This window comes from Pristis pectinata, chromosome 1, assembly GCF_009764475.1.
Source record: "Pristis pectinata isolate sPriPec2 chromosome 1, sPriPec2.1.pri, whole genome shotgun sequence".
NCBI classification, from domain to species: domain Eukaryota; kingdom Metazoa; phylum Chordata; class Chondrichthyes; order Rhinopristiformes; family Pristidae; genus Pristis; species Pristis pectinata.
Window position 1 is genome coordinate 49,224,883 of NC_067405.1, and position 12,129 is coordinate 49,237,011.

General features: G+C 43.9%; 1 protein-coding gene across 1 annotated transcript in view; it reads right to left on the bottom strand.

Moving 5' to 3' along the window:
* Positions 1 to 12,129, bottom strand: part of znf385b (zinc finger protein 385B) — a 320,687-nt gene that overhangs the window by 93,371 nt on the left and 215,187 nt on the right. Inside the window, 1 exon segment of the mRNA XM_052027186.1 lies at positions 4,912 to 5,054. Within this exon segment, the coding sequence (XP_051883146.1) occupies positions 4,912 to 5,054 (143 nt within the window).

Genomic DNA, 12,129 nt, shown 5'->3' on the forward strand with positions numbered 1-12,129 from the left:
AATACCAAAAATGAAGTTTCAAGTATCACCTTTGCTTTTATCCAAAGCTTAACCCACTGCTAACTTTAGAGCTCACACAGTGAAGCCAAGTGTTTCCTTGGTTATTTCTCCTTGTGGAAGAAAGGCAGTTATTTTGCATTGATCTGTTGAAAATCAGCCATTGGGGCTTGTTCCGGCCCAGGTAAAGCAGAGGACAAGCAGCTGAGCAATCAGAACCTTGATAGTAAAAGAGAAAGACTCACATATAGTGAGTACACCAAGAGGCAGAAATCACTCTTTAGCAGAGTTGCCTCCAGCTTTTGCAAAAAAAAACACTTTTATTTGTCACAGTTACGCTTGACCTTACTACTTCTAGAAGACTGGTTTACTAATGGAAATGCAGAAACAGGTTTTTCAGAGCGAGGAAACTAATTCAGACTCTTAAGTTTCTGATGCTTTGAGACAGATTGTCCTGTCAGAGTAGCTAATGGAACTTGATCCCCAGAACGGTTATAATTACTCACAAAAATTCTATTTTGATGCAATTCGAAACAGGACCCTGGTGTTTGAGCGCATTCCTATTGTTGAGTCAAGGTGACACACAAATAATATATATTCCTGAGCTGCTGTTAAGGCACTATTAGTCAAGGTCAGATTGGCTTTGACAAGAAAGATTTTTATCCTTGAATTTAAAATTAAAGCTTTGCTGCTTCATGATGTATTGCTTTATACAGTGACTGAAGCAGTATTCAATACTATGCCAATCCCCCATTTCCCATTATGGTTTATTTGGAATGGACATGGGGAACAAATCAAAAGTTCTCTTAACATCCGTTGAAATCAACTGTCTTGTCCTCTCCTCAGTCACCAAGACACAGAACCGATATGGCAGCTCATGAGGCTCTGTGGACCATCAGCGGCAGCAGAAACGTTTGCTACCACAATCTATAACCTCATGGCCTGGCATATTTATCAAATCAGGGGATCAACCCTGTTACAATGAGATGTGCAGAAGAACACACCAGGAGTAATACTGGGTGTACCAAACAATAAGGTGCTACCCCAGTAAAGCTGCAACTTAGGACGATAAACACGCTAAACAGCAAGAAACTGCACGCAATGGACAGAGGCAAGACATGTAGTTGTGAATGATAATGGATGATTTAACAGGTGAAAGGAAAATAGGGCTCTGAGACTATCCCCATCATCAAAAATGGCAAGGTCCGGTACACAAATGCTATGGAAGCATTTGCAACCATGTTCAGCCAGAAGTGCTGACTAGATGATCCAACACAGCTACCTTATGAGAACACATCACGAAAGCCAATCTTCAGCCAATTTGATTCCCTCTAATTGAGATTTAAAAAAATGGCTGAGAGCACTGGATATAGGAAAATCTATGAGACCAGACAACATCAAAGTAGTACTGAAAGCCTATGCTCCAGAACTAGCTGCAGCTCTAGCCAAGTTGTTTCAAATACAGTTACAACATGGATATCTGCCCAAAAACATATAAAATAGTGAAGATATGCCATATTCATCTACAATCCAACTAATTATCACCCAATCAATCTACTGTCAATTAAAAGCAAAGTGATGAGAAGTGTCACCACAGTCCTGTTGAGTGGCACTTACTCACCAATAGCCTACTTGTACATGCCCAGTGTAGGTTTCACTAGGACCTATCATTTCCATACCTCAAAATAGTTTTGCTCTAAACATAGGTCAAACAGTTGAATTCTCGAGGTGAGAGTGAATGCCCTTGACATCAAGGCAAAATTTGATTGAGTGTGGCATCAAGGAACCTTGGTAAAACTGAAGTCAATGAGCAACAAAGGGAAAACATTTCAATGATTACAGTCATATGTCACACAAAAGAAGATGTTTATGGCTGTTGTGGTCAATTATCCTGACCACGACATCACTGCAGGAGCTCCTCAGGGCATTGACCTGGGTGCAGTTATCTTCAGCTGCTTCATAAATGAACTTCTTTCCATCATAAGCTCAGTAGGGGTATGTTAGCTGATGATTGCACAATATTCAATTCCATTTGCAACTCTTCAGAAAATAAAGCAGTCCGGCCCTGCATGCAGGAAGACCAAGACAACACTTGGGCATAGCCTGATTAAATGCGAAGCAATATTCCTGCCAGGCATGTGTCAGGTAATGATGATTTCCACCAAGACAGTGTCCAACTTCTGCGCTTAAGATTCAATGGCATCGCTATCAAAGAGTGCTCCACCGTTAACATGCTGAAGTTCACCACTGGCCAGAAACTCAACTGGATCAACTATGTAAACACTGTGGAAACAAAGCAAGTTGACTACAAGGACAGATGCTGGATATCCTGCAGCAAATAACTCATCTTCTGATACTGCAAAGCCTTTTGCAACATTTACAATGAGAATGATTACTTGTTGAATATAGCTCCAACAAAAACTCTCAAAAAGCTCAGAACTATCTCAGACAAAGTAGTCAGCTTGACAAGCACCCCATCGATCTTCATTCCATTCACCAACAGGACACAGTGGCAGTTAATCATCTAGGGTACTCTGATAGGACCTCCCAAACTTGTAACCTTTACCACCAAGAACAAGGGCAGCAGTTGGATGCCAACACCACTACCTGTAGGTTTCATCTTGACTTGGAAATAGGTTGCTGGATCTAAACCCTGGAAATCCTTTACCCAACAGCACTGTGGGAATACCTTCACTAGAAGGAATACAGCAGATCAAGAAGGTGGTTCACCGCCACTTTCACAAGGGTAATTAAGGAAAGGCAATAGATGCTGGCCTTGCCAGAGACTGATAAATGAATAAAGAAGAACATTCCTTATCACAAAGTGGAATTCCCTTTCTTCCCTATTCCACGGAAAGCAAAAGTGTAACTTTAATACTTCACACTGATATTGGTATTGTTGTCTACCAAATGATAGTTTGGCATCCTGGCACTAACCTCTTACTAGCTTCCTATAAAGCTGATTGCAGGGATAGCTGGGTCGCTAGTTGGGATGCTGCTATTACCTTAGCCATAACATTGCAATGCTAACTTTGGGAAGAACCCATGCATGTATGAAGACAACTGATTGACAAATCACAGCTTCTGGCATACATCAATTAAAGTAAGACACATATAACAAAGCATGCAAATTTTCACTTTAAAAATACTGCACAGCTGATAGAAGTTTATTTTCATGTAAAGATCACTAGTGCTCAGGTTCATTTTAAATTTTTTTATCACTGCTAGTCCAGTGAATGAGACTGGAGATAAAAGCTCCAAAGGTTCCATTGGAGGGTATACTTCCTTTCTTCTTGGCAGTAACACGATGGATATGCAAATGATATTGCTGACAATGACTTAATTCACTGGTGAAAATGTGCTTAGAGATGACTATGCATCCAATCCCCTTCAGACAAACAATAGACTTTGTAATGTCATCATGCATATTAGTCAAAAGGTGCCACATATTTGTCTTTGGCATCAAATCATAAATTTTAAATCCTAAATGATATAAAAAATCACTTATGTCATTAAAACAAATTTCTGCACATTTCTAACAAGAATATATTGATACAGAGCAACTCATAAGACTGAAATGTTCTTGGTTTCAGTTTTCCAATTTCAATTTAATCAATTAGAAGTAAAAACAAATGTAAATCTTTCAAGAGATTCTCATAAACAACCTTGGCTGAAAAACCGTGTACTTAACAACAGCATGATTTACAACAGACCAGAAATCCCCTGTTACAATCTCTTTTCACACTAGATTAATTTGCTAAAAGAATTAACGTTGTTAACCACATGGCTACATTTCAAACACCCACAGTCTGCTCCTGGTGATAACATAATTCTTTATTGATTATAGACACACGCATGATGCTCAGTCTTAAGTCTAACATATACATTATCTGTACTCTCTCTGTAACGAGAGATATTTTCCTTGGGTGGCTTTATATTTCTGATACATGAATGTTTTCTTTTAGTCCTATAACTGTAAAACTCAAAATTAATTATGACAGCTTAAATATGTCAGATATGTTTTTCATAATCTACTGGACACTGCACATACAGTAAACATTTCAAAGGTATTTACAAATAAGCTGAATCAGTGATAGCCAACATATTCTCCATGAACAGCATTTCGAATAAACCTTAAGCACAGGCTTATTGTGCCATAATGCTCTTTTTCAAACCACCTCAGTAAGCTTAAAGATTTATGGACCAAAGACAATTGAGAGCTTACCTATATAAAGCATGTGTCAAAATTGGGTTTATGGCAAGAGAAACCAGCTACAAAGACGAGGTCTACTGAATCACACTTTATTTAAAAGCTCTCTTGTAATCAACCTTTATGTACTTACTGATGCTGATAATGTGTAATCCAATGTGTAATTATCAAATAAAACATTTTAAACATAAAACATTTAAAATATTGTTTATTTTTCTGAGTGATAGAGAGAAAACATCTTACTACAACTGAAAAATATCTGAAGTCGATATTTATCACAAAACTGAAAATAGTTTTTTGTCACATAAACCTGCCAAAATTGTATGTGTTTCTTTTGGTTCAAAATCAATACTCCCTCTCCTACTCTGCTGCTCTTTTAGTTCCTCTGAAATCAGACCAACAGCATGAACATTTTAACAATGTGAACAGTTCACAGTTGTTGGAGTTTGATGCTGCAGAGCCTCAGCTACATTGCAACGTGGTGGATTAATAGAAACCAGAAGAACTGGTTGCACAGATGAATACAGTATGCCAACTGAACTCACATGAAATAAAATCAATGAACATTTTGGAAGCCTGGCTTAATATTTGGAGTTTAGGATTTAGAATCTTTCTGTGAAAAAAAGGCTCCATCTACTGGGTACCAGTATGTGAATCAATCTGGGAGACAGAGAGAAAACAAACATATTTCAGTTTCTACTCACTGTGTTAAAATTTGGGAAAAGTCCAACAGCTGAGCCAGTATCCACTGGAAAAGGCATAAATGATTTGATATCAAGTGATGGCTGCATCATCAGGGTAGGTGTCCGCACAAATGCAGGAAGTGTGCTAGCATGGCATGTACTTCCTGTCAATGAGAAAATAAAATGGATAAATTAATAAATAAAGTAAAATATTTGCGGTCATCATGTGGAATATTTTCTAGCTGATGAATTACGTCAAACAAACAATTACACTGTATGTGTCAGCTGAGACGCAAAGCCCACACAATCATTTCCTAGCTGAAGCACAGCGTTTCCCCACAGCCTTGCAAGTTGAGATTCAGAGGAGACATATGGTGTGTGAGTCATCCTGGCAGGTAGAATGAGTGCGTGTCACCCTTGTCTGAACAATTCCGTTGAGCTGAGGAGGCTGGGGGCAGCCACCTATTAAAACCAGACACTTGATGAAAGCAAGGTAGCCAATTGGAGCATTGAACTCAGCGGCTGCAAGGAGATTATGCAAATCTACCACAATAGAGGTCATTTTATCATTTAGTATGTTATTTGTTCACAACACTCAATATTAAAAGAGAATGTCATTTAAGTAGCTTCTGAGTTACAACGACAGCATTATGTACACAATAGAAGCAAATAATATCTTTAACAACTCAGAAACTCTCCTCATTGGAAATAACAGACTTATTAAAGAAAATTAAATGCAAATTTTGCTTTGCACAAAATAGTCAGTTCTTGTGAAGCCCTGCAAATACTGTACTGTTCTAATTCTTCAGTTCTTTATTAAATAAAGGCATTTTAGGTATTTGTTTTACAGTAATCAATAATACATTAGCATTCTTGAAGTCAAATCTTTTTGCTTTAAAAGAATCTCACCAATTTTGTAACTAAATAAACTTGCACAGAAAAGTGCATTCATTGAAATCTCATTTGATAGATTCTATTTGAACACTACCAAGTGACATTTGTACATTTGGTCCTCCAACATAGTAAAATGCCTCCAAGCATTAAATTGTTCAATAGCAATGAAATTCAATCACAATATACATTCCTATTTGGATCAAGCCAACTATATTAAATAATCACAGATGGTTTGAAGTATAATAAAGGATAATATGATACTACTTTAAAATAATGGCAGAAATAAATTCTGAGTAGATTAAATGTAATTATTTATTCCATTGGTAAAGCATACAGAATTAGGGCATCTTGCAAATTGCACCATGAATTAAATCCTGCACCTTTCATTTAAAAAGTTTTGTGCCAAAAGCTGCTATTATGACAAGCAGACTTAGTATCCAAAGTTCAAAGGATGTCCAGACTGAGTAAATGGTCGGACCACCAGTTTGCTTCATTGACCAGTGAGATTTAAAAGTTGAGAAAGAATGAGAGACAATGAAAAAGATGAGTGAATTCAAGTCAAATCAGATACAGACATAAATTAAGGGAAGGAAAGGAAGATCGGATTTAGGAGGAAAAAGAGGCACAGCTTCAGTAAGAAAAAAGATTTATTTATAAGCAATTTTCTATTTAGCATTTGGTACAGACATGAATTCAACTGAAAAATTTGAAATTTTCTGTGTTTGGGACACATTGGGATTGCAGTAATAATTATTACATTTAGAAGTGTAGATGTATTCTGACTACCAACCCAAATTTTCAGCAGTGTGTTTAGCAGACAATTAGTTAGCAAATCTAGCATGTGGTTCAAAATAAATGAGACATTGATGCTGATTTGTAATTTGGAAAAAACAAACAGCTGAACTGCACAAAGTAGTTCACCAAGGAATCACAGTTTACATCACATCCGTTAAGCCCTTGAATTTGCAAGCTGACATGGTCATTAATAAACTTGAACAATTTTGTTTTAAAACCAGCAATCTGATACCATATTTTTTTATATAAACTCCACAGGTTCTTGGGGTTGATAATCATTGGTGGTGCTTAAAATAATTAAATTTTAGAGAGAGAAAACCATTCAACCCATTCTGCTTGTTTTGCTCTCTGAAAGACGGTCTCTTTAACCATATTTCTTTTACCCAATACCTTATTCTTCCCCCCCCAAGATATTTGACCCTTTTACACTGTACAAAAATTTTGCTTCGACAGATCATTTGAATTTCCTAACAACCCATACAAAATAAATCTTTTAACGGGTCTCTTAATTCTTTTGTTGTTATTCCTCTACTTGTAGCTGCAAGTAACTGATTCACTGAGCAGCAGATTTTTTTTCTCTATTTATCCTGAAATATTTACTTCTGAATATTTCAGTCCAAGGAAGTCCACTTACAAGAATTTTGCTGAAGTAATTTTGCACTCAGAACAGCCACTTTATTTGCCATTATTGCAACATACCTAACTTTGCAAAGACCCAATATTCGTTTTATTCTAACCCTGTGTAACATCAATTATGCTGAGTTCATGTTTAAACAATGTGGTCTGGTTTAACAGAGAGTTTAAATCACAATATTGTAGCGGCTGCTACTGCGATGCAAAAGTAAGACAATAGTCGATGAGCTGCAGAACAAAACTAATTTATTCTCCTGCCTTGCGCGGGCCTTTTAAGAGGAACTGTTCCCACCCACCGAAAACGGAAATGACGTATGCGCTACGTCATCAAACTTTTCCCGCACGCGGGTTACTCAGGGAAGACAAAGGCCCAGCGCCATCTTGGGCCTCGCCGCTCCAGCGACGCGCAACCCAACCGCCAAGCAGCTTCGCTTGCTCAGACGGTGAGTTGCTACACAACCCCCCCAGAATCGGCGATATGGTCCCCAAGGTTTGCGGGCTGTGCCAGCTGTTGCTTAGGAGGTCGACCTCTGCGTCGCAGTGTTGGGATCTCGACCGGTTGTTGTAGATCTAAATGGGCCGGTTTGAGGCAGTCCGTCATGAAAACCTCTTCCTTGCCACCAATTTCCAAAATAAAGGTGGACCCATTATTCCTGATGACCCGGAACGGCCCCTCGTATGGCCGTTGCAACGGTGCCCGGGGTGTGCCCCTGCGAACGAAAATGAACTTACAGTCTCGTAGTTCCTTGGGCTCACAGGATGGGGCTTGAACATGCCGCGAAGTGGGAATCGGTGCCAAGCTGCCAAGCTTCTCGCGCAGTCTTTCCAGGACTGCTGTGGGTTGTTCCTCTTGGCCCCGAAGGGCGGGTATGAAATCCCCCGGGATGACCAGGAGCGCACCATACACGAGTTCAGCTGACGAAGCGTGGAGATCTTCCTTGGGGGCAGTGCGTATGCCGAGCAGAACCCAAGGCAGTTCGTCGACCCAGTTAGGACCTTTCAGGCGGGCCATCAGGGCTCATTTCAGATGGTGGTGGAAACGTTCCACCAACCCGTTTGATTGAGGGTGGTAGGCCGTGGTGGTGTGCAGCTGTGTCCCTAGCACGTTCGCTAATGCAGACCAGAGGCTGGAGGTAAACTGGGCGCCCCTGTCTAAAGTAATGTGGGCTGGAACACCAAAACGCGAGATCCAAGTTGTGAGCAGCGCCCGGGCGCAGGAATCAGTCGTGATGTCGGATAGAGGGGTTGCCTCTGGCCACCTCGTGAACCGGTCACGATGGTAAGGAGGTACCGTGCTCCTCTTGAAACTGGTAGAGGACCAAACGAGGTCGACGTGGATGTGGTCGAACCTTCTATGGGTAGGCTCGAACTGCTGTGGCAGGAACCTTGGTGTGTCGTTGGATTTTTGATGTCTGGCAGTGCGGACAAGTCCTGGCCCCACTCACTGACCTTGTGTTGCGCAGGCCGTGCCAGACGAACTTGCTGGGCGACCAGTCGGACAGTTGATCTGATAGACAGGTGCGCCAACCCGTGTACTGAGTCAAAAAACGCGTTTCCGCCAGGCTGCAGGAACTATAGGGCGGGGCTGACCTGTTGCGATGGCGCAAAGGTGGGTCTGCTGACCTGGACAACTAAGAAATCTTGGAGCTGCAGGCCCGAGACTGCGGTTCTGGTAGCTGGGCAGCTCGTCGTCGGCTTGCTGTGCGTCAGCCAGGGGCCGTGTAGTCTACACCCAGGAACAGGCTGTTGGATGGTCGGTCTGGAAAAGAGCGTCAGCAATGACATTGTCCTTTCCAGAGACATGTTGGATATTGGTTGTGAATTTGGAAATGTAGGACAAATGTCGCTGCTGACGAGCTGACCAGGGATCGGAAACCTTGGAGAAGGTGAAGGACAAAGGTCAGTGAAAGCGGTGAAAGGCCTACCTTCTAAAAAGTACAGGAGATGCCCAGACTGCCAGGTACAGCGCTAGAAGTTCCCGATCAAAAGTGCTGTATTTCAGTTCGGGTGGTCTAAGGTGCCTGCTGAAAAATGCCAAGGGTTGCCAACAGCCCTTCGATTAGTTGTTCCAGTACCCCACCGACCGCGGTGTTTGGATGCGTCCACCATGAGGGCGGTTGGGGATTGTCCTGTCCTAGGGGTGTACCAGCATCGCGGCGTCTGCCAGGGCGTCTTTGGCCTTAACGAAGGCAGCAGCGGCCCTCGTCATTCCAGGCCGATGTCCTTGCCCGTTGCCAGACATCAGCAGAGAACAAAGGGCGCATGATACGGGCTGCTGCAGGGATGAACTGATGGTAAAAGTTGACCATCCCAGGAATTCTTGCAGGCCTTTGACCGTGTTGGGACGGGTAAGATGGCGGATAGCGTCTACCTTGGCAGATAGGGGTGTTGCTCCTTCGCTGGTGATTCTGTGGCCGAGGAAATCGATAGAGTCGAGTCCGAATTGGCACTTGGCTGGGTTGATAGTGATGCCAAAATCACGAGACGGGAGTACAGTTTGGCAGAGGTGGGAAAGGTGTTCTTGGCAGTCACGGCTGGCGATTAGTATGTCATCTAACTAAATGAACACGAAGTCCAGGTCTCGGCCTACCGCATCCATCAGCTGCTGGAAAGTCTAGCGCGGCGTTCATAATGCCAAATGGCATTCGAAGGAATTCGAAGAGGCCGAATGGAGTGATAAGCGCAGTTTTGGGGAAGTCGTCAGGGTGGACTGGGATTTGGTGTATCCCCGGACGAGGTCCACCTTGGAGAAGATGTGGGCCCCATGTAGGTTCGCTGCGAAATCCTGGATGTGAGGGACGGGGTCTGAGGTGGTAGCGTCATTCAAGCCTGCGGTAGTCGCTGCAGGGCCTCCACCCGCTGGTGGCTTTGGGGGCCATGTGCAGGGGGTGAGGCCCAGAGCGCTGTCTGACCTGCAAACGATCCCCAGCTCCTCCATGCGGTGGAACTCTTCCTTTGCCAGGCGGAGCTTGTCTGGAGGTAGTTCGTCGTGCTCGGGCATGAAGGGGTGGCCCTGTGGTAATGATGTGATGTTGCACCCCGTGTTTGGGCATCGAATTTGTAAACTGAGGTGGCCAAAACCCGATGGGAACTCGGCTAGGAGCTTGGTGAACTCGTTGCCAGACAGGGAAACGGAGTCCAGGCGCGGGGCTGGTAGGTTGGACTTCTCCTAGGGGGTAGGTTTGGGAAAGTTCTGGAGTGCACTAGCCCGCTTCCCTCACAGGTCAACTAACAGGCTGTGGGCCCAGAAGGAAATCGGCTTCCCAGGTGTGGCTGGGCAACGGCGACAGGGTAAAGTTCCAGTAAAGACGGCTGTCAATGAATTGTAATTGAACTGCACGTGTACTGAAAGTCCGTATCATTGTGCCATTTGCGGCTTTGAGTAAGGGACCCTGTTGCCTTCTACGAGTGTTGCGGCCAGTCGGGGGCAAAATACTGACCTCTGCTCCAGTATCGACGAGGAAACGAAGCCCGGACTGCTTGTCCCAAATGAATAGGAGGCTGTGGTTGGCGGTCAGCCGCCGTAGCCATCAGCGGCGGCTGGCCCTGGCGTTTCCCTGAAACTTGCAGGGTGGGCGGCATCGATGGGCCTCCGCGCCCCACCTCTGATGGTAGAAACACAGCTGGTCGCCAGTGTCGTCGTTTGTGGTTCTGGGGTGTGGTCGCTCAGTTGCTTGGACTGGTTTAGGTAGGCATTGGGCCTGTAGTCTGGCAATTTGGCTGACGGACGAACTGCTCTCGCGTTTGGCCTTCCACAGGACATCTGCCCGGGCAGCTACCTCACATGGGTTGCTGAAATCAGCGTTGGCCAACAGCAGGTGAATGTCATTGGGTAGTTGTTCGAGGAAGCCCTGTTCAAACATCAGGCAGGGCTTGTGTCCCTCAGCCAGGGCCAGCATCTCATTCATCAGGGCCGATGGGGATCTGTCCCCTAGGCCGTCGAGATGAAGCAGACGGGCGGCGCGCTCGCGACGTGAGAGGCCGAAGGTCTGAATAAGAAAGTCTTTGAAAGCCGGGTACTTGCCTTCCTCCGGAGGAGACTGGATGAAGTCTCCAACCTGGGCGGCTGTCTCCTGGTCCAGAGAGCTGACCACATGGTAGTACTTTGTGGAGTCAGAAGTGATCTGCCGAAGTTGGAATCGTGCTTCGGCTTGGTCGAACCAGACGCGGGGCCGAAGCGTCCAAAAGGTGGGCAGCTTGAGTGCTGCTGCGTTGTCATCCATTGTGTGGGTCCAAAATCTGTTTGGACTGTCAGGGTCACCAACGTAGCGGCTTGCTACCGCGATGTGAAAGTAAGACACTAGTCGATGAGCTGCAGAACAAAACTGATTCATTTTCCCAGCCTTGCGCAGGCCTTTTAAGAGGAACGGTTCCTGCCCACCGAAACGGAAATGACGTATGCGCTACGTCATCAAACTTCTCCCGCACGTGGGTTCTCCCCCGTCACTCGAGGAAGACGAATGCCCAGCGCCATCTTGGGCCAGGCCGCTCCGACGACACGTGACCTGACCGCCGAGCCGGTTTGCTTGCTCGGACGGTGAGTCGCTACAATATGATCATTAAAAGAATATATTTAATTAGATAATACAATTAACATCTTATGAATTAATAGTAGATTCTACCAAAATAAAGACAGAAAATTATGGAAATATTCAGCAGATATGGATGACCTTACTTCTGAACTTGAAAATGAAGTCAGGCAGCATCGCTGGCAACAACATATCACTCTGCACTAACTCAATGTAACTGCACTGTGTAATGAACTGACCTGTACGATCGGTATGCAAGACAAGTTTTTCACTGTACCTCGGTACAAGTGACAATAATAAACCAACACCAATACATTCCTCCACAATGAGCTCAATGCATTCTATGCACATTTTGAACAGGAGGTCAATGAGCTGACACCACCCGCCC